We start from the raw sequence: 22,628 nt of genomic DNA on the forward strand, positions 1-22,628 counted from the left end.
CAATGGAATTCCACACAGAGGGGAAAACAAGAACAAAGAGAAGCACAGGGCACACTCAGGGAATGCCTAGTATTCTTTACGGTTGGAACATCAGGAATCATAATGTTTAAGTAAAGAAAAATAAGATGGAAACAGTAAACTGGTGTCAGATCATGGAGAACCTTGAATGTCATGTTAAACAGTTTGGATTTCGTCTAATGTTCACATTGGAAGGTGGTAAGGAGACCCATTAAAAAGAGTTGTGGCAGTTGTTCAGGTAAAAAATAACAAGGTGCTGAACAAGGGCTGTGGGTCTAAAAGTAGAAAAGAAAGTACAGAAATCTTTTGGCTTTTTCACATACTACTTTGTGTGGATTGTTGAATAATTTTCACTCAAACGTTTCTTAAGGGCAGGGACCATCATTCATTCTACAAATATTTATTGAGCACCTACTATGTATGGGACACTCTTCTGGGCACTGGAAATATAGTGGTGAATCAGAGTCAAGACCCCTATATGTTAGGACTCTTTGTATTGAAATTATCAGAAAATGTTGATACCACTGGAAGTGGGAAGACCAGGGATAGGTTGGTAAGGGGACTAGAAAGTTTGATCTTTGACATATTAATTTTGGAATGGCCATAAGACATCTCAGTGAAAATGTCAAGTAGGCAGTTAGATACAGACATCCTGAGCTTTTTGTGCTCCATCCCACAGTTCCTCTCCATTAACACAGTAATTTGTTTAAGGTGTACTGTTTACTTTTTGAAAACTTAATGAATTATTGGCATTCTTACAGATAATAGTATATTATATTGAATATGTCAATATGAGGGATCAACACATTAAACTGATTTCTTAACGCAAGATATATTTTCCCTCTTAAAACAAAACGGAAGAGCATTAGCTATAAGAAACTCATTATAAACCCATTCCTGAAAATCCTGTTTACTGTTAGCAATTTTTTAAAAAATTCAGCTACTAATAAAAATCAAACAAAAAATATGTTAGACACAATGAAAAATACTATGAAACTCTGAGAAACATCAAAATTAGAATCTCTACCATTATTTTTGCATCCATTAAAACTCAACAGTTTCTTTTGCTAAAATTAAATTTTCAGCAATAATTTTTGTAGAAAATAAAATCTCAGCATCTATTTTAGTAGATATTTATAAGAACAGTTAAGAAATTCTTGAAAAACAAAAATGAGGTGGGAAGACTTTCCCTATCAGGTATCAAGACTTATTACAAAGCTGCATGAATTAAGGCAATACCATATTGGCACAAGATTAGACTAATAGATCAATGAAATGGAGAGGCCACAAATAGTCCCAGCAATTTATGAACACTTGATATTTGACAGAGTTGGCATTGTGAATGAGTGGGGGAAGGAGAGATTTTTCAACAAATGATATTGGGGCAACTGGGTATTTATAAGGAACAAAATGAAATTGGATCTCTATTCTCACACACTTGGCAAAACGATATTAAAAACCTAAGTGTAGCTTCTGCTCCGTGGTGGAGTGGTTAAAGTTCTGTGCGCTCTGCTTCAGTGGCCCAGGTTTTCCGGCTGGGATCCTGGGTGCCGACTTGCTCTACTTGTCGGCCATGCTGTGGAGGCATCCCACATACAAAGTAGAGGAGGATTGGCACGCATGTTAGCTCAGGGCTAATTTTCCTCAAGCAACAAAAAGAGGAAGATTGGCAACGGATGTTAGCTCAGGGCGAAACTTCCTCACACACACACACACACAAACCTAAGTGTAAAAGGCAAAACTATAGAACTGCCAAATGTAAATATACAGAAATATCTTCATATTCGTATTCATATCAGAATATCTTCTGATGTTAGGGGAAGAGAAAGATTTGTTTGAAAAGGGACAAAAAGCAGCATGCATAAAGAAAAAAGATTGAAAACTTAGACTATGTTATAGTTAAGAATTTCTGTTTATTGAAAGAAACCATCCAGAAAATGATCAAAAAACAGGAGACGAAGTGGGGAAAGATATATGTAGCACATATAAAGAACAAAGGACTAAAATTAGAATTATAAATAACTCCTACAAATTAATTTCAAAAAGGCACACTATTCAATAGAAAAAATTTGGGAAATGTCTTGAATAAATGCATCACAAAATAAGAAATCTTAATGTCCAAAAGGCATATGAAAAGATGCTCAATATTATTTGTAATCAGGAAAATTAAATTATGAGAGACTATTTTACACCCACTAGTTGGCAGAAATTAAAGTCTGATAATACCGAATGTTAGCCAGCAGGGGGAGCAATGTTAAACACTGCTAGTAAGGACGTAAATTGGTACATGACGATCAGGAAAAGTTAGTCTCTAGAAAAAGTTAGGCACCATCTAGTAATGCTGAAGGTGCCCATACCCTAGAAACCAGCAATTCCACTCTTAGGTAAAAATATTCTAAAGACACCTGTGTTTCTGTTTTGTAACTGTCAAAAACTGGAAACAACCAGAATGTCCCTCAAAGTTATCAAGGATAAATTATGGTATCTTCATACAATGGTACATACAGCAAAGAAAGTGAAATAACCAAATAACAATATCACTACATACCTATTAGAATGGCTGAAATTCAGAACACTGACAACAGCAAATGCTGAGGAGGATGTGGAGTAGCAGGAACTCTCATTCTTTGCTGGTGGTATAGCCACTTTGAAGTTTGTCAGTTTCCTACAAAACTAAACATATGCCTACTATGCAATCTAGGAATTGTGCTCCTTGGTATTTATCCAAAAGAGCTGAAAACTTGTGTCCACACAAAAACCTGCATGTCGATGCTTATAACAGCTTTATTCAGAACCACTAAAACTTGGAAGCAACCAAGATGTCCTTCAGTAGGTGAAAGGACAAATAAACTTTCATACATCCAGACAATGTAATATTATTCAGTGCTGAAAAGAAATGAGCTATCAAGCCACGAAGACGTGGAGGAACCTTACATGCATATCACTAAGTGAAAAAAGTCAATCTGAAAAGGCTACATACTGTATAATTCCAGCTATATGAAATTCTGGAAAAGTTCAAACTGTAGAGACAGTGAAAAGATCAGTGGTTGCCAGAAGGTGTGGGAAGGGGATGAATAGGTGGAGCACAGAGGATTTGGGGGGCAGTGAAACTACTCTGTATGATACTATAACGGTGGATACATGTCATCTGTCCAAACCCATAGAATATACAGCTCTAAGAGTGAACCGTACAGTAAACTATGGACTTTGATAATGATGTCGGTTCATCACTTGTAACAAATGTACCATTCTGATGTTGGACGTTGATAATGGGGGAGGCTATGTTAATGCACAAAATTGTTTTCCTCTTGTCTGATGTGCATAAAGAGCCAATTATTATGGCATCAGCTTTTGGGAAAAGAAAACAGCTTCATTGTGAGATCAATCTGCAAGGAGACAGGCAGCATATGCTCTCAGATCTGTCTCCTCAATCCAGGGCTTGGGGCAAAATTTATGGGATGAAGGGCAGGGCAGTCTGAAGTGTGGAGATAGATGATTGGAGGTAAGGAGAAGTGAGGTAATCCATGATCTGCGCAAGTGTAGTCGAGCTTCATGGCTCTTCAGAGGATGTGTGTTCACAAAATGGTGGTGTTAGTATGATCTCGGGGTGAAGTTTCAGTCCCTCGATATGAAAAGGGTCACTGATTGGGCATTTGCACAGGCCCAGTTGATGGGCTGGTGGTCTCAAGCGGCCTGAACTGGACAAGGGGGGATTCTCAGAGCCTGAAAAACAACTCTTAATTACCCTGTTGATAAGATGGGGTCAGTGAACCGGTCCTAGCAGGCCCGTGGTTATAGCTACGTATGTGTGGAAGCAGGGGGTATATGGAAACTCTCTGTATCTTCTCTCAAACGTGCTGTGAATCGAAAACTGCTCTAAGGAACTTTTCTAAGAGACTTTTAAAAAAATTAATCACAATTTTTAAAAATGAAATAATTACAGCTACCTGCAACAACATGGATGACGCTCACAAATAATGTGGAGTGAAAGAAGATAGTCACAATTCCAGGTATATAAAGTACATAAAGTTCAAATGTCTGTAAAACAAAACTGTGCTGTTTAGGGATGCTTGTATGGAAGATAAACCTATAAAGTAAAGCAAAGAAATGATATCACAATGGTCAGGATAGAGGTTACCTCTAGGATGGGTGGAGGAATGTCATCAGTGAGGGGGCTGGGGGTTGGGGAGTGAGGAGGAGGGGGTTAGCAAGGTGTTCTATTTCTTCTCCGGGGTGGTCCTTCCATGGGTGAGAGCTTTATAAATATTCCTTTAACTGGCAGTTCTCTTGAATGCTTCTCTTTTCTTAATGAAATGGAAAGCAAGGTCACCAGCTGGGACTGAAGATGGGGGAGGAGGCATAGCAGATTAACGAGAAGGAAGATGGTGTGAAAGAAACAGAGAAGTTGGAGAGTGAACAGAATAGGGAAATATAGTATTTTTTAAATCTTATTCTTTTATGAAAACTTCACTTTTCTCCTGGTTTATTATGCTTTTTTCTCTCATATATAACATTATTTTATTAACATTAATATACCATACTATATCAGTTATCCCAAACATGTAAACTACGTTATTTACTATTTAAAAATACATTTCTAAAGCAAAATTGTCTTAATAAACCACATAATTGTGATAATAGTTGCTATACATTAGTTATTATTTTACCTTGATCTTTATAAAAGCTGATGTAGTTTATATTTAGACAGAAATATACAGTGCTTATACACGGATTTTTATTCTTTCAACTTTTTCTACCAAGTAGCTTTAGTGTTACATTCTACATTTTATAAGTTTTAAATAGACATAGGTATTTATTACCTCTTTATTTTATTGACTTCAGGTCCAAAACTCATCGAATGGATAAAAAAGATGTGGTATTTATACACGATGGACTACTACTCAGCCATAAGAAATGACGAAATCCGGCCTTTGTGACAACATGGATGGACCTTGAGGGTATTATGCTGAGTGAAATAAGTCAGAGGGAGAAAGTCAAATACCATATGATCTCACTCATAAGTAGAAGATAAAAACGACAAAAAAAACCCACATAGCATTGGAGATTGGACTGGTGGTTACCATTGGGGAAGTGGGGGGGGTGGTAAAAGGGGTGATTAGGGTCACATGTGAGGGGATGCACTATAATTAATGTTCGGGTGGTGAACATGATGTAATGTATACAGAATTTGAAATATGATGTACATCTGAAAAAATTAAAAATTAAAAAAACAAAACAAAAAAACAATAATTATTCTGAATGAAAAAAACAGAGAAGAAAGAGTGTGTGCTTTGTGATTCCATTTTCATAAAACTCTAGAAAATGCAAACTAATATAGTTTTTGGAGTGATGGATATGTTCATTATATTGATTGGGGTGATGATTTCACAGGTATATACATGTCAAAATTTATCAAATTGCACGCAAATTATGTGCACTTTATTGTATGTCAATTATTCATCAATAAAGCTGTTTTTGAAAAAGAAAAAAAATGTCAGAAAATATAACCACATCAACATCACAAAACTATTGATATTTACATTTACTAGGTAGAAAACTATTACATCCAAACTTTACTCAGAAGATTTAAGTGGAAAAATTGGATAGGTCTACATAATTTTATAATTTTGCCTAAGTTTTCACATGAACCAATTTGTAAAAATCAATCATTTAAATTATCACAGGCTTTAGTTGTAAATCTGTGTTTAAATTATAATTGCATAGCTTCAAGTATTAACACAAATAATGTAAATTTAAAATTTTTATAAAGGCAAATATAGTAAATTTAAACAATGACCATGAATATAGCTTTAAAACATGCCATGAGTTTTCATTTTCTAATATTCTATAATAACTAACTGTGCCATTGTCATAGAGATAAAACACGGTCTTTTTAAAAGAATTTTAATTTACACATATTGAATCTAGAAATATTAAAATTGCAACTCTTGGATAGTTCAAGAAAAAAATATGTGTGTGTGGACAGAGAATTAGGTGAATTTGGGTAAAGGCTATATGGGTGTTCTCTATACTTTACTTACACTGGCAACTTTTTATAAGTTTGAAATTATTTCTAAATAAGAAGTTAAAATGAAAAAAGGGATATGGACTGACACAGTGACATAAGTGGAAATCGATAGTGACAAATAGAAATGGCAAGCAATAGGATATATTGGAGTATATGCGGAAGTCATTTAGTGTAAACCTAATTCGGCCTTTGTTTTTCCAAAAGGGCCTGACATGGGCATCAAGCATGCACTGTATATCTGCTTTAAACATTTACTGTGGCAAGAACAAATGGCCTTAAGATAAAGGTGCAACTTCCCCCCACATTGGCGTTTCCTTAAGGATAGGCATCTTTCTTTAGACCAGGAACTGATTGCTGGGCTCACTTTTGACCACCCAGCTCACCTGTGACCACCCAGCTCGAGACAACAGACTTGTTTCCTGCTGCACCCGCCTAGATAGCAGACCTACCTGCTGTGTCCATCAATCGCTGTGCCGACAGAGCAGTCTTGCGACTATTGTAAAAGGGGCATTTCAATCGTGTGTGAAACATCCTCTTTGAGGGTATATAACTACTCTGTATACCCCACTTCTTTGGCACACTTCCTTCCTTTAGGAAAAAAGGCCCCGGGCCATGGTCCTCACATTTTAGCTCAGAATAAACTCACCCAAATTTTCATTTATGGATTGCTTATGGATTGTTTTCATCGACAACAGCATACTTGCAAATAAATGTATCTCTTGGATAAAAAAGTGGGGGAATATGGTAGTTTATTCCCTTCTTTTCAGCTTAAAAATCAAAGCCATAGCCAAGTTATGGATTTTTGTAAAGAATATTTTCGTCCTTCTGAGAGCTAGCCTTGAACTATAACTAGTTGCTGTTCTATTTTTCCTTCCCTTGTGCAGACCCCGTGTTCCCCAACCTTGAATCCACAAGCAGAGTTCTGTCCCACCCTGTCCAGGTCTGCACAGGGATTAGATGTGGGAACTGGTCTGCAGCTATTCTGGACCAGCCATTTTCTGTTAACCTCGCTGGCAAACGCTCTCTGATCTCATACCGTCTACAGCTATGTCTTTAATTTCTGTGATATTCAGTGAGGAATTCTCATTACTAGGATCTATAATCAGGTCATTATAAATGACATGTTCAGTTCGATAAGGATGTGCAAGCGGAAGTCATCATCATGATATCAGCTATAAGGGGAAATCTGCAACATGTCATGTTGTAAATCCTCAAAATTCCAGAGTTGAAATGAATGGGACAGTTATGCAATGTTTCTGCTTGTGAAATTTCAGTTCCTATAGTGCTGCTAATAGCAAAGGTGCCATCAATAACACAAACTCATCAAATGTTCCAGTTTAAAGTCATTTTTATTACTGTTATTATTATCAGCAGCAGCATCATTATCATTAGCACAAAACTAAATCCACTAATAAAAGAAAATCACACCCCAAAGGCATGTGTCTTGCTGACAGTGAGTCAACAGTATCTTCATGTACAAGGGACAGCACCCTGAGGATAAAGACCATATCACAGCTTGACAATCAACTCAATAATTCAACCAACATTATTGAGCACCTAGGCACAATGGGAGATTTAAAAATGTGTATAAGAATCCCTGCTTTCAAGGAGTTTGACAATCTAGTAGGAGGTATTGAAGAACACCAAGAAGAACACAGGGCCACATGAGATCAGTGACATAATGGAATCAGTGCCATGTATGAAGTGTTATTGGAGAGATTAACATCACATTCAGTGGGAAATCAGAAGAGGTTCCACAAAGAAGGTGGCACCTGAGCTGGGCTTTGAGGAACTAGAAGGATTTTGGCAGACTGGCATGTGGAGAAGGGAGACTACAGATGGAGAGAATAGTGTGGGCCAAAGCAAGGCCATGGGAAAGTTGGCGGCATGTTTGGGGAGAGAATAGTCCAGTTTGGCCAGTGTATGAGATCTATTTAAGTGGCAATGGTGTATAAAATGCTGTAAGTTATATAGGGACCATATTTTGAATGGCTCTGAATGACAGGCTAAGATTTCTGATCTTTAATGTATGTCACAGTAACTATATTTATTCACAGCAATAAAATATGCAATTATTTGTGAAGAGATATGGTCATTTACTTCCAGATTTCTTAGGGAAACTCAAGTGGTTTCTAGGAAATGTTATCGCATTGCTATCAAAAATGTCCCAGCAGATAACACCAAGCAATCTACAGTAAATTTTTCTATTTTGCATGCAACTACACTCTTCCCTCAAAGTCTATTCTTTCTATCCATCCAGGGACCACACCTCTTCCCACTCCCACCTCCAGCTCCACCAGTTCTTGTGGCACTTGATGAGTTGAGGCAAGTCTAATTTAGGATTTCCAGCCACAATTGCCACTTTGAAACTAGGACTCACAGCCTTGAGAAGTGAGAGTAGTTGGGGGGCAGTAGTGAATAATGCCATGAAAATGCAGCCATCTGAGAAGTTCTATGGAATCCCCATCCTAAGAATCAAGCTTAGTCCTTTGAAATGAGAGTTCCTGGTCCTCCACTCGGTTTAGTCCAGAGGACAACTGGAGGGGTCCCAGAACTCACAGTGCCCCAATTAAAGTCATCTTTTAAAGTTTCCTCTTATTGTCAAGGGATTCCTTAAAGGAATGACATTTCATCTAGGTTACAAGTTATTCAAAGTCCACGTGAGTCTGAGGTTGTTGAAGCTGTGGAGAGACTAGGGTGACTTTCTCTTTCTGACCAAGGAATCCTGTTGGGCTTTGTCTGTGCCCAATAGGCTGGTAGTTGGGAACTTCTCTAGTGCACTGATAGTTCAAAAATGCTATAGAATGGTTGTATTAGGTAACCAAGCCAAAAAAGTAAGCTATGACCAACCTGGAAAAGCTTAGAATAACAAAGTTGCCATGGCCACATTTGCTGTAGCTAGTCAGTCTTTCACCTCTTTCCTGAAATGAAACTTCCTCTGCAGGAAGTCATGGATAGCTGTAGTGAGGCCCCATGTCACACTGGACCTTAGGATGACCAGGGAGCCTCCACGGTAGATTAGGAACACCTTTCGGCCCCGAGTGTCCCACACGTCCTGGGCAGAGGCCCACAGGCTTGGCATGCTCTGCCAGCCAACTTGGGACTGCATATTGGCAACTAGCACAATCAGAGGATACAGAACGAGGCAGATGATTGTTCCATTGACACTCCCAGACACCAAGGCAGGGACCCAATGAGGCAAGCCTTGCTGTGCCAAGCCATTCTGGATGGGGTCCTTGAAGGAGAAATACAGAGCACTCCCCAGGCTGTTCCTGAGAAGGACAGGCCAGAAACCACGATAGTAGCCCAGAGACAGCCGCCCCCAAAACCCATAAGAGTTGAATTCCTTGAGAATGCTGAAGGTGCTGGGGAAGCGAGCTTGCTTGCGACCATCCTGGAGCACATTCTGCACCCTTTCAAAGGGGCTGAGTGCCACAGCCTCCACCACACCAGACATGAGCCCTGCAGCCCAGCGGTGTCCCAGGGAATGTGGCCCAACAGGGGAGAGAGAGTACAGCAGACTGTCATAAGTCCCAAACAGCAGAGTCCCTTGCAATGTCTTGGAGAGAAGGGGTGGGTAGATTCCCCGGTAGAAGTATTGAGGGCCTTCATGCCACAGCTGTCGTACAGCCTCTGATACTGCCACAGCATGGATCTGTTGCCGGAACACAACCTTATAAATAGGAAAGGTCAGAAAAGTAGACATAAAGTTGGAAACAGCCCCAAGGGCGTAGGCCTGGGGGTGCCAGCTTTTCTTTCCTGGAGCCTCTGTTCGTATCCAGTGCTGAAGCTCCTTCCCAGGAGAGTGGTCCTGTTCCCCCATGCTGAGGACAACTGCGTGCAGACGCAAGGAACTGGCAAGAGTGGAGAAAAAGAGGTTAGACGGACCATTAAATTTGTTGGTGAGCATTTTCACTGCTTAGAAACAGAGCCCCAAAAAACTCAGCTCTAAGGAAACGAGCAACTCTCTGGGCCAATTTCTGAGAAATAGGCACACTCTTAAGGAAGAAATCAACCTTAAATTAAAACAAAGGCAGTTAGTTTTTCTGAACAGTCACCTCTACAGTGTTTTGCTGACACAGCAGATATTCTAAGATTCAAAGAAGGTTTAAGATTGAAGAAAATGAAATTGGGGAAGGAAGGCTCCAAAACCTATTTTATTCAACTTTCACCACATGAAATTCTGCATTTAATAAACTGCTAGAATAATAACCTGCTATTCTCTTTCCAAAAAGTGGCACTATCTGACAGAAGCAGAAAGGCATTCAAAAGTTATAGCCCGGTACTTTCTCTAAAAGTTGGTAGCAAATTTGGGGAGCAGGGAATCTCCCTCATCTCTCTTTCTGTAGATTCCTAACCATGCTGTAGCTGTTTCATGGCAACGCCCTGCCCCCTACTCCCAACTGAGAAACAGAAAAAGTAGCTGTTCCTGGAAGTTTAGCACCAAAAGACTCCACACCTGGCAATTTTCAAGCCTAACCTTGTAGACCTGTAGATATATGATAGAGCAGGGGTTCCCACCCTTGACACTATTGACATTTTGGGGCCAGATAATTCTTTGTTGTAGGTATCTGTCTTGTGCACCGTAGGATGTTTAGCAGCATCCTGGCCTCTTCTCGTTGGATGCCGGTAGTACCAGTTGTGACCCACTCAGCTATGACAAGGAAAAGATATCTCTAGATATTGTCATATGTCCCTTGGGAGCGGGAGCAAAATTGTCTCTGGTTCAGAACCACTATACAGAGGGACAGAGGGAAGAGGCAGTGTAAGGACTCTAAAGGATTGCTCTCATCCCAGAATGATCCAGGAGCACGTGGGGTAGTATGAGAGGTAAATAGGGAGCCAGGGCACAAGAAGGAAATTTGGGATCAAGAAGAAATGAATGCTTACTGCAGATCTGAGAACCTGAAGGATTTTGTTGTGAAAGAAATAGGGGCTCCACTGGGCTGAGGAAAGAAAGTGCTGCAGTGGGAGATGGTGTGTGGAGGAGAGGAAGCATAGAGCTGCATGGGTAGGGGAGAGGAAGAGAGGAGGAGAGGGGGAGAGGACACGACGACCCAAGACCTGGCAGGGCACTCACATCTTGACTGACAGGTAGCCTGGTAGGAATTGCAGACCCGGAGTTTGCACACAGAATCCTGGGCTGGGTGGTCCTGAGGGAAGGAGGGTATTGGGGCTGTAATTATGCTTGCAGTTGATGGCCTGCTCAACAGGGACAATAGGGTCAAAGGGGTGCCCCAGGCTGAGTCCCCGAGGGAGGGGTAGAAGGCAGGCACTGCAGGAAGCCCACTGCAGCCTTCCCTGGGCTGACACACCCAGGACCTGCCTCTAAGTGCCTCTCCTCCCGGAATCACCCCCACGGGCTCCTCTCTGGCTTCTTGCTCCTGCTCCATCCAAGACTCCACAGTCTGACCTTACAACCCTGCCCTCCCTGGAGCCACACTCTCTCTTGGTGGAGGGCTGTAGGCTCAGGCTCCTGTGCTCTGCCATCACCCCTCCCCCACCCTGCATTCCATGTTTGCCTGAAGCCTCACTTCCTTAACCCTCATGGCCAGAAGGAGACTGGGAGGGCCCCTCTGCCTGGGACCCTTTAGCTGAGAACTGGTCAGGAGCAAAGTCTCAAAAGGCCCACTCCCTGCATCCCTCTGGGGCACTTCTGGGCCCCAAGCAGCCACCTCCATCTCTCCAGAGCCAAAGAAGATGTCTCCCTTGCCCCCAGGCAGGAGGCAGATCCACTCAGGCCCCCAAAGCCATGTGGGCCCCCAACATTCCCCAGCTCACCTAGCAAGGGACTTCTTCCCCAGGTTTTACCTGCACCTAAAGAAGGATGGGTGGGGAAGGAAATGTCTGTCCCCTCTTTTATTTCAGAGTGCAATAATGTTCCACTTCCTCCCCACACTTTTCTGAGAAACCTATAAACACGTGTTGACTGACTGCATAAGGCAGGCTTACTTCTCAGAAAGAAAACTGGGCTAAGATTTGGCAGACCAGCATTCCAACTGCCGGTTCTGTTATCAACCTCCTGCATGACCTCTAGAAATTCACTGACATCTTGGAGCCTCATCCACCTCAGTTATAAAATAAGCAGACAAGGTGAAATGCTCTCTAGGCATCCTCATACTGTGCATGTCACAGGGGGCTCACATGGGGGAATTCAGGATAATATTTGATAGAGGAATCGTGCTTTTCCATCCCTGATTCCTTCTGCCATTTTTGCCAATCATTCTCAGGGATTAAAGGTGAACAATAACTTAGAAACACCTTACCTTAAACACCTAATTCATCATTTTATAAATCTAATTCTTTCCACTGAATGGGGGAGGAGGGAGTCCACTTTTCTCCCATGTATTTTTCTGTCAAGAAGCCAGGCTTTGGGGGCAGACAGACCTGAAACTGAATTGTGCCTCCACCACTTAGCTGAGCTGTGTGACCTTACGTAAGACACTTAACTCAGTCTCCATTCCTTCAGCTACAAAATAGGACAAGGGACCTACCTCAAAAGGCTGTTGCAAAGATTAATAAAATAAAACAAGATAAAGTGCTTGAACTCCATGGCATGGTGGCCTTGATAAAAGGTATTAAAAAAAAAAAAAGATTCTTCCTGACTTCACCATCTCTCTCCACAGAGCACATGCTCCTGCACAACACTCTCAAGCCAGCCAGAAGCGGAAGAAGTGGTATGGTGGAACAAATCCTGTGTCCACACGGGAGGCAGGAAAGGCCTTTCTTCTCTGAATGTAAAGGTGTCATAGAAACAATTCCGGACAGTCTGGCCCCTTCACATGAATTCCAAAGTAGAGACCACAGAATGGGCCTGGAATCAGCCCCGAGCAGTTAGCCCAGCTATCCTAGGATGTGCCTGCCGTATTTACAGCCTAGTAAAGTGAGCCCAGGGATTCCAGCCTCCCCTGGCCAGTCTAGTCCACATGGACAGCCTGTGTGACTCCCCCAGGATCCAGCCCCTCATTCGCCCATTCATTCAGGGCATCCCTCAGCTGGTCCTTTGGTCAGCTCGCAAACACATAGTGATCATCTACTAAGTCACTGCGGGCAAGTCCCTGTGAAGCTAGAGGTGAACAGTACTTGGTGCCTGCTCCGAAGGGCTTGGGAACCTAGTGGAGGAGACAGGTCAACGATGAGCTAAACTATACTGGAAGGCAAAATAAAAGATGCACTAATCAAGGTCAGAGCAGAAAGACAAGAGCAATTTAGTCCACCTGGGACAGGGAGCGCTCAAACACTTTCTCTGAGGAGGAGCATCTGATTTGATCCTTAACTGACCAGTAGGCTCTCATTAAGTTGAGGAGGGAGGGCAGGCATTCTAGACTGAGGAAGAGGCTTACGGCACAGAGGCTTACAAGCATGAGTGGTGCATGGCACTGGGACACAGGCCGTGGGGAGGAGACAGAGCCGTGGCTGACAGAGAGGAGCCAATTTAGAATGAGGGCCATATTTGTTTTCCCCGCTGCAGCCTGTTATAGCATGAAGACACGGGCTCTGAAGTCAGACAGCCTTGGGTGTGAATTTCACTTTGCCACTTCTTAGTTTTGGGACCCTGGCCAAGTCTCTTCACCTCTCTGAGCCTCAGTATCCTTATCAGTAAAATGATTGTCATGAAGGTCACATGAGATGAAGTATATAAAATACTTAGCATAGTACCCAGGATATTAGTTGCTCCATAAGATATATTAGTAGTTTCATTAAAAATAAAATGAAATCTCAGAATCAAGGTAAGATTACAACTACATTGTTTTAAAGGCTGAAATCAGTCTAAAGCACTGGGTCGTCTGCAGAGTGCATTTGAAATTTCTTCTTTGGAAGACAGCAGAGAAGAGCCGTTCCTGGGCTCTGGAGTCTGACAGCCCTGGGCTGGAGTCCCAGGGCCTCCACTTACAAGTTATGTGGACTTATACAAGTTGCTTAACTTCCATGAAACTCAGTTTCCCTGTCTACAAAATGGGATAAAAATGCTTGTCTCAACAGGGTTGCTGAGAAGCTTAAGTGAGATAACAGATAGAAAGTTCCTGGCACAGAGGAGGCAATGAGCAAAGGGCAGCTATTATTGTTTCAACTGAAAGCTTTATCTCCTAACCTTCAAGCTTTTAAGGTTTCTTTGTTGAAATTGGAAAATGTGGTCTCATTAGAGCCATGAATTAGAACACACTCCCACACAAGAGGCCAGAGATAAGGGATGCTCTGTATCCAATTGAAGCCATCTTAGCAAATCCTCCTCCCAGCCTTGCATGAAGAGCCCCTTGCTTTGTTTTAATGGCCCAATCCAGGCACCTTTACACAGTCCATTTCCTTTCACTATCTTTTGCTGGAGCTCTAAAATCTATCCTTTGTCATATTTGATCTCACTCCCACCAGGTCCAACTGCAGATCCCCTAATTTGCCGATAAAGCCAATTTAAATACAGAACAAGAATCTGCTAAGACCCAGGGTCAGATGTCACGGTACTGGAGAGCAGAAGCAAGAGTCTGAAGGAAACCCAACAGCTACTGCTAGCGTCACCCCTGATTGTATGAGTTGAGTCTTCTCTCTACCTCTCACACCCTCTACCCTCTACCACCGCAGCTCTATTCCATCTGCAAGACAAAGGCCACAGTCCTCATATGGAAGGTGCTTCATCTCCAGATTTGAAGTGTTTACTCCAAGGAACTCTAGGTATTGGGGTTGTAAATAAGAAGGCAGAAAGGTGCAGGTAAAGTACCTTGGCAGGCTGAAGACAAACCACACAGCACTCAAAGGGCATCAGATTGTTCACTTGCTTCCAAGCATCAGGAGTCAAGAACAAGTCCCACAAGGGGCCTCCTAGCCACAGTCTACATAAGGGAAGTAAGACTTGCTCTCCAAGAACCGGAATTCATGGAAAATGGAACAGGTTTCCCAGTCACTGGGCTTCATGGCCCATTCACTCCAGACAGCCCTGCATGCCGTTTCCATGGAGTTGCTCCTTCTCTGGGGCCAGGGATGCCAAATCCAGCAGAGGAGAGGTCCCCTCAAGAGCTCACAGAAGGGCAACCTAGCAACCTGTCCTCAAGCCAGGAAATGAAAGAGCTGTATCAGCGGCAGAGAGCTGTGGCTAGGGGGTTAGGTCAAACTGTGTTTCATTTCTCACACTTCTCCCTCAAGTACAAGGTGAACGAGGATGATGTTACCAAGAAAGCTTGTAGAAGGGTGATTCCTCACCATTTCTGGGCCACAGACTTATTTGAAAATGTACAAAGCTACAGACTTAGAAAAATATACAGAGGGGGCGGCCCCGTGGCAGAGTGGTTGAGTTCGCCCGCTCCGCTGCAGGTGGCCCAGTGTTTCGGCGGTTGGAGTCCTGGGCGCCGACATGGTACCACTCATCGTGCCACGCTGAGGTGGCGTCCCATATGCCACAACTGGAAGGACCCACAGCTGAGAATGTACAGCTATGTACCGGGGCGGGGGGGTGGGGGGGCTTTGGGGAGAAAAAGGAAAAAAATACAATCTTTAAAAAAAAAAAGAAAAGAAAAATATACAGAGTCCAAACTCTTTGTAAACAATTTCAGGAAGGACCCTAGGTAGGAACCTCTGCTCTGCAGTTACAATTCCTGACAGATATGCTGTGGACAGATACATCGGCAGCAGGCTCATTCACTTATTACCCTCAGCATGATGTGGTGTTATCACAGTGGCTCACAGATCTCTCTCCACTTCAGAATTAACTACAGCACTGGTTAAAAATATAAATCACACTTTCCACCCCTAGTCCTAGTAAACCAGGATCCCCCAGAGGTGGAGCTCAGGAATCTGCATTTCTAACAAGCTCTCCACAATGATTCTGAGGCATCCAGCCTTGTACTCATACTTCGGTTAATAGCATGGGTTCTGGCGCCAGAGAGACTTGGTCCGAATTTTGGCATCAGTTTGTAATTTCAAGCAAGTCATTTAACCTTTCCAAGCCCTGTCTGCTGTGGGGTCATAAGCTATAGAAATCATGTTTTACTTTTTTTTTTTTTTAATAAACAGGCAGCTTATTGTAGCACAAAAAAATAGCATAAAAAAGAGAAAGAAAAGTGCCTCAGTTTCCTCTTCTGTACATAAAAGTTGTCTACCTCTTCCCCACTCCACTCCCCGTTGCCTTGCCGCCCCCTCCCTTAGCACTACCATCACATCAAGACTGCGACTGAGACAGTTTGAGACCACCAATGTAAAAATGCTCTCTAGGCGGCTCGGCTGGGCAAATAGCTGGAATTTGGAGAACAGACTTGAGTGCATAATCGGATGCTTATACTTCTCTGCCTTTTGATGCAGGGCAAGATGCCTAACTTTTCTGTTTCTTCATCTGTAAAATGGAGATAATAGACCTTGCTCACTAATTCTACATAGTTCCAAATGGGCCCTCCCATCTCCAATTTGGTTTTTCTCCTCTAACCCTCAATCTGAGAGTAGAGAGGATTGTTTACAAGGGGCAGCCTTTGAAATCAGACATGTCGACTTGGGTATGAACTTAGTCTGCACTTCTTAACCATACTGCCTGGGTACTGAAGTTCCCTCTCTGCTAACCGGGCACGCTGCTACCTCCTTCACAAGGCTGCTGAGAAGAACAAATGAGATGTCCCTGCAAGAGCATTTGCGCGCAGAAAGCGCTCAGTAAATGCTTCCCCCCTCCCTTCCCCGTATACAAAGGTGAGGAACTCATTGTTCACTTGATTTCTGTCCCACCTCGTGTTTAAGGCAGCCGGTCTCAAAGCGCGGAGGAGAGTGGAGGCAGAAGGGGAGAGAGAGAAGAGAAGCGAGGGGGAAGCAGCAAACTCACGGGTAAAATGTAAATCGGCCCGGTCGGTGCGTCCGAGCTGCACTTGACACCGCGCCGGCTCCCGCGCCGGTGTGCCGCAGCCCGGGTCGACTGCTCCCCCTTTTGCGAGCAAGGGCCTGGGGCCGGAGGCTGCGCGGGGACGCCGCCCCCGCGCCCCGCCGATTGGCCGCGCCAGCGGGCTCATCACGCTTTTTTGTCTCAATGGGCAGAGACTAAAAGAAGCGGCGGCTGCTGGGAGGTCCCGGCGGGTGGGCGGGGGCGGCCGTGGCTGCCATGGGAACCGTGCTGCCTCTACTCGGCTACCGCTCGCTGGGCGGCGGTACCAAGCTGCTCCTTTAGGCAGCTCTGGGTCGCTTAGCGGCCGAGGAGGCGTTATCTCTTTCCCCTGCAGGGCTGCGGATACCTCAAGGCGGCATCCACGGCTGTCCACACCAGAGAATCCGCTGCCCTCCAGCAGAGCACAGGTAGACAGGGGGCGCGATTGCCCCGCGCAGAGAGGACGGGGAAGCCCCAGCAGTACTGGGCGGCTCCCGGCTTGGGGAATGGATAACTCCAAGGCAGGGGAAGGAGCGCTCTCTTGGCCCGGCTGCCCTGAGAGTGGAGGTGGGGTTCAAATGGATGCTGCTGAATAGGTAGGATTTGCCTGGATTGGGGCAGGGGGGCGTTTTCAGGGGGATGGTAAGGGTCGAGGCTGGGAGAATCGCAAGCTGCCTGCTTTGAACCCCCTTCGCGTTTCCTCATTTCCTCCCGGGGAGGAATATGTGCGTGTGAGTGTCCAACTCCTATTCCCTTTCTCCGTGGCAGGCCATCAAAGACGAATCCGAACTTGAATTCTCTGTGGCTGATTGCAGAGCTGGTAGGCCGACGGTTTCCCCAAGAAAATGTAATGGAGGATTCACTTTGGCTTGTATTCAGAAGGTGGGAGAGGGAATTTTCCGTCTGGCTACAGCGGAGGGTGGGCGAGCAGGATGAGGGAGGAGACACGCTTCTGACCCTTCCCTTCCCTGCCCTCCGGGACCGCGCAGTCTTGACGCCCTGAGGACTGGGATCTACAACCCCCAGTTGTAGATTTTCTCGCGGACGGCACCTGTTACAAAACAGAAAGTGAAGGCGCGCACTTGTTTCCCAGCTCGTCTAAGTATCTAATAACGGGAAATTTTGAGAAGGGGATGTGGTTGAGACCTGACACCGCGAGTCTCAGTTTGATGGAGATCTTATTTATTAACACAAATCTGTTGAGACTTAGACCACTGCACTCTATTTTGAGAGCCCGACATTGGCTCCATACATTATTTCACCTAGAATTTGAAACAACAGTTGCTCTCTCTCCTGGAGGACTGGCAGGAGGGGATGGATGTGGCTCAGAAAAGCACCCTGTTAGCACGGGAACACCCACTAGCTCTGGAACGTTGTGATTGCCAGTCTCCTGCAAGGCATTTTTAGGGTAGTGGGCAAATATAAAATGTACTCCACGGTGTCCAGGAAGGTAGAGGGAGCAAGTGCAGACTGCTTCCCTGCAGTCGACTACCTTATTGACCATTTTTTTCCTTTTCTTTACAGTCCCTTCTGAGATGCAAGGAAGGAAGAGCCCGCGAACATTGCTCTGGGGATTCTTCCTGCACATTAATTAGGCTTTTCTAAAAAGCCTGAACATCTTGTTATATTCATATAGAGCGTCATCGTGTGTCATGGCTAGCATCATTTCACCTGCGGGTAATAGCCAGTGACAGAACACACGCTTGCCGCCTTGGGCCCATTCCATGTTGAGGTCCCTGGGGAGGAGTCTTGGTCCTTTAAGGGTCAACACGGCAGAAAGAAACATGAAGTTGTTCTCCGGGAGGGTGCTGCCAGTCCAAGGGGAAGAAACCTTGGAAAACTGGGGATCTAAGTCAATGGGGTCCTGCCAGATTGGAATATGTCTGAGGAGGAAAAGCTCAAATACTTGATAAAAACCCTTAGGGGCCCCGCCCAGGAGGTCATGCGTTTGCTCCAGGCGGCCAACCCCAACCTAAGTGTGGCAGATATCTTGCACGTGATGAAATTGATATTTGGGGGGGGGGGGTCTGAAAGCAGTGTCACTGCCCATGGTAAATTTTTTAACACTCTGCAGGCACAAGGGGAGAAAGCCTCCCTTTATGTGATCCATTTAGAAGTGCAGCTCCAGAATGCTGTTCAGGCAGGGATCATAGCTCAGAAAGATTCGAGCCAGACTCACCTGCACCAGCTCCTTTTAGGAACTGAGCTGAATGGGGACCTGCACTTCAGGCTGAAGCATCTTCTCAGGATGTATGCAGGTGATCAGGAGCATCTTCCTAATTTCCTGGAGTTAATCAAGATGATAAGGGAGAAGAGGATTGGGATGACACTTTTATGAAAATGAGGTGGCCCAAAAGATCTGAGCTAATCAGAAAGAGGGCAGCAAGCCCTGTGGCATTTCAGGGCCTTCCACTAATAGTGATCAGCAGTGCTGACTGCAAAGTGATAGAGATAGATGATACCCTTGATGACTCAGATGAGGGTGTGATCCTGGGTCTCAGGACCCTCCACTTACATCCATGGGTGCCCCTCTCCTCAGAGGCAGGGCCAGACCTCAGGATCAAATTCTGGTCATTGATTCCCCCGACAGTTCCCAGGCTCAAGCTCCTTGCACCAGCGATGGTTCTGGGTCTAAGAATGATGGTCCCGAGGATATACATAGAGCCAGGAAGCGAAAATACATGATCCGCTGTTCATATCGTGGCGAAGAGGGCCACTCAAAGGAAACCGGTGACAATGAGAGCAACAAGGCCGGGGTGTTTGAGAATCTGATCATCGCCCTGTAGGAGCTGACGCATATGAAGGAGGAGGGGTCAAGAGAGGTCCCTGGTGAACACAATGACCCCTCTGAGCCACAGTAAGGTGCTAGACCCAGGCCTAAGTGAACCCTTAACTGTATTCAGAAACTGGTGATGGGAAAAACTGGCGGGGGGCGGTGACAGTAACTAATCCACAAAGTGGCTCTCTTTGGGGAAGAAGAGGTCAGGGATACCAGCAACTTGGAGGGGATGGCCTGACCTGTCCCTGCTCCCTCCTCCATCCACCTGAGGGTCTATTCTCTGTATGTGTCTATTTCCTTGATGAATTTAAACCTTCAAACAGGAAGGAAAATACAAAAACGAAAGTACAAATTACCTGAAACTCTCCTCTTGTGTATAACCATTGTCAGCCCTTTGATGAATGTCCTTCTAGATATTTCCCTATACCTGTGGATACAGATAGATATATGTATAGATAAAAGTGACCAAATATAACTGCTGTTCTATACTGTGTATTTCGTCACCAAACAATATATCTTGTGGACTTCTATGTCAATGAACGTATATAAGTATTAAGTTTAATGTCTCTGTGTGTGATATTACTTTTAGGAATATAGAGGAAAAATAAATAAGAGAACTAAATATAAAAGCTATAATAGGAGGAGATCATACTGCAAAATGGAGTTTTTATCCACTTCATTTACAGATGAGGAAAATGGAAGCTGAAATAGGCTGAATATCTCCCAAAGAGCCCCTTATCACAACTGACCTGTCTCCTCCATAACAGAGTCAAGTCTGCACCTGCTATTGCCTGGGCTGCAATAGAGCACAAGAAAAAAGACAAGGCACAAGAAAACTTTTGAGGGCGACAGATATGTTTCTTATTTTGCTTGTGGTGATGGTTTCACAGTGGTATGCGTGTGTCAAATGTTATACATTTATTTAATATACTTTAAATATGTGCAGTTTATGTCAATTATATCATAATAAAGCTGTTGAAAAATTTTTTAAAAGTCTGCACTCACTAGTTAATAATGTTCCAATGCTTTCTTCTCTAATGCATCCTGAGAAATCTGATGATGGGATGGATGGGAGTGGGGGCAAACATGGGAAATGGGTACTTCAGGGGCTCCATTACATTGTTCAGTTTGGGTAGGGGCCTTCCCTGGGTACATTCGTTAGATTGCTGCTACTGCTGCTTCTGGGCAACACCTGGTGGCAACAACAAGACTGTCCTTTGGGCTGACACTACCTTCTGCCTTATCCCCAGTTACAGAGAAAGCAGCTACTTATGAGAGCTCAGTACCAAGAGGCTCAGCACCCTCCAGGCCTCACCCTAGCTACATGTTAGAGGACACCAGCAGCCCAAGGCCTCCAAGCTAACCTCTCCCGGACACAAACAATGGAAATAGCCAGGGAAGGAAGAAAAACAATCTGGACGCCAGGGCATGAAAAAAAATATGGGAATTAGAAAGCCCACATACCCTTTTAGAACTGAGGGCATTAAGAGGGGAGAGAGAGCACAGAAGGACCTTCCTGGACACCTATGCCTATTCCACCTCATGGTCTCAGATTGGAGGGTGATAAAAAATGACGTGTGACTTCAGTTCTTGAGAGTTCCATGTTCCTTGCAGGTATATCAGTTCCTACCCTTGTGAGCATGACAAGTTTGGTGGAGGGATGATTTCCTTTAAGGCAGGGAGTGAAGCGAAATGAATGCAGACCTGAGGACATTTGTCAGGAAGGAAATAGAAATAAGAGGACAGAATGTGCTGCAGTGGGAAATGGTGTGTGGAGGAGAGGAAGCATAGAGCTGCATGGGTAGGGGAGAGGAAGAGAGGAGGAGAGGGGGAGAGGACACGACGACCCAAGACCTGGCAGGGCACTCACATCTTGACTGACAGGTAGCCTGGTAGGAATTGCAGACCTGGAGTTTGCACACAGAATCCTGAGCTGGGTGGTCTTGAGGGAAGGAGGGTATTGGGGCTGTAATTATGCTTGCAGTTGATGGCCTGCTCAACAGGGACAATAGGGTCAAAGGGGTGCCCCAGGCTGAGTCCCCGAGGGAGGGGTAGAAGGCAGGCACTGCAGGAAGCCCACTGCAGCCTTCCCTGGGCTGACACACCCAGGACCTGCCTCTAAGTGCTTCTCCTCCGAGAATCACCCCCACGGGCTCCTCTCTGGCTTCTTGCTCCTGCTCCATCCAAGACTCCACAGTCTGACCTTACAACCCTGCCCTCCCTGGAGCCACACTCTCTCTTGGTGGAGGGCTGTAGGCTCAGGCTCCTGTGCTCTGCCATCACCCCTCCCCCACCCCACATTCCATGTTTGCCTGAAGCCTCACTTCCTTAACCCTCATGGCCAGAAGGAGACTGGGAGGGCCCCTCTGCCTGGGACCCTTTAGCTGAGAACTGGTCAGGAGCAAAGTCTCAAAAGGCCCACTCCTTGCATCCCTCTGGGGCACTTCTGGGCCCCAGGCAGCCACCTCCATCTCTCCAGAGCCAAAGGAGACATCTCCCCTGCCCCCAGGCAGGAGGCAGATCCACTCAGGCCCCCAAAGCCACAGGGGCTCCCAACATTCTCTGACCCTTGTAGGTTTACAGCCCTTTATTCCTCCTCACCCCTCTCTGAATCTACCCTTAGAGGGGATCTGCCCACTCATCTGTCCTAGATTAAAATCTCATTCCTCTTTCTGCTCACTTTTTCTCAGTTTTACTCTATAAATGCTTGTTGAATGATTTACCCAGATAAGCAGTTTATGCTGTCATAATCTCTTTCTGGGATCAGGTAGAGTAAAAAGAAAAATAAGTAAATACTACCCCTCCCACTGCCCTCCTTTTCACTGGAGTTAGCTTGGGGGTTCAGTACAGACCCCTGCTTTGAAAACCTGTTTTGTGATTCATCCCCTTTTCTGCCCTCCCCCATGCTCTTCTCTGTTGTGTAAACTCGAAATTGTCTAAATTTTTATTTCACCGAAATGATGCAATCTTGAGAC

The 22,628-nt window shown here is 44.6% G+C and overlaps 2 protein-coding genes across 2 annotated transcripts; one reads left to right on the forward strand and one right to left on the reverse strand.

The window, feature by feature from the left end:
* Positions 1-7,374: 7,374 nt before the first annotated feature.
* On the reverse strand, positions 7,375-17,185 carry SLC25A53 (solute carrier family 25 member 53). The gene is made up of 2 exons (XM_005614384.3): positions 16,839-17,185; positions 7,375-9,900 (listed from the first exon to the last, which is right to left on the reverse strand). The coding sequence occupies exon 2, from the start codon at positions 9,867-9,869 to the stop codon at positions 8,949-8,951; it is 921 nt and encodes a 306-aa protein (XP_005614441.1). The 5' UTR covers positions 9,870-9,900; positions 16,839-17,185; the 3' UTR covers positions 7,375-8,948.
* ZCCHC18 (zinc finger CCHC-type containing 18) lies at positions 17,079-19,973 on the forward strand. The gene is given in 6 exon segments (XM_070258705.1): positions 17,079-17,470; positions 17,643-17,756; positions 18,399-18,722; positions 18,725-19,180; positions 19,183-19,365; positions 19,368-19,973. Coding segments are annotated over 4 exon segments (1,203 nt in total). The 5' UTR covers positions 17,079-17,470; positions 17,643-17,756; positions 18,399-18,526; the 3' UTR covers positions 19,736-19,973.
* Positions 19,974-22,628: the final 2,655 nt, after the last annotated feature.

This window comes from Equus caballus, chromosome X (assembly GCF_041296265.1).
Source record: "Equus caballus isolate H_3958 breed thoroughbred chromosome X, TB-T2T, whole genome shotgun sequence".
Classification (NCBI taxonomy): domain Eukaryota; kingdom Metazoa; phylum Chordata; class Mammalia; order Perissodactyla; family Equidae; genus Equus; species Equus caballus.

What these genes read in the sequence shown, in the direction of transcription:
- SLC25A53 (XM_005614384.3), bottom strand. Translation starts at nt 9,869, where the DNA reads ATGGGGGAACAGGACCACTCTCCTGGGAAGGAGCTTCAGCACTGGATA.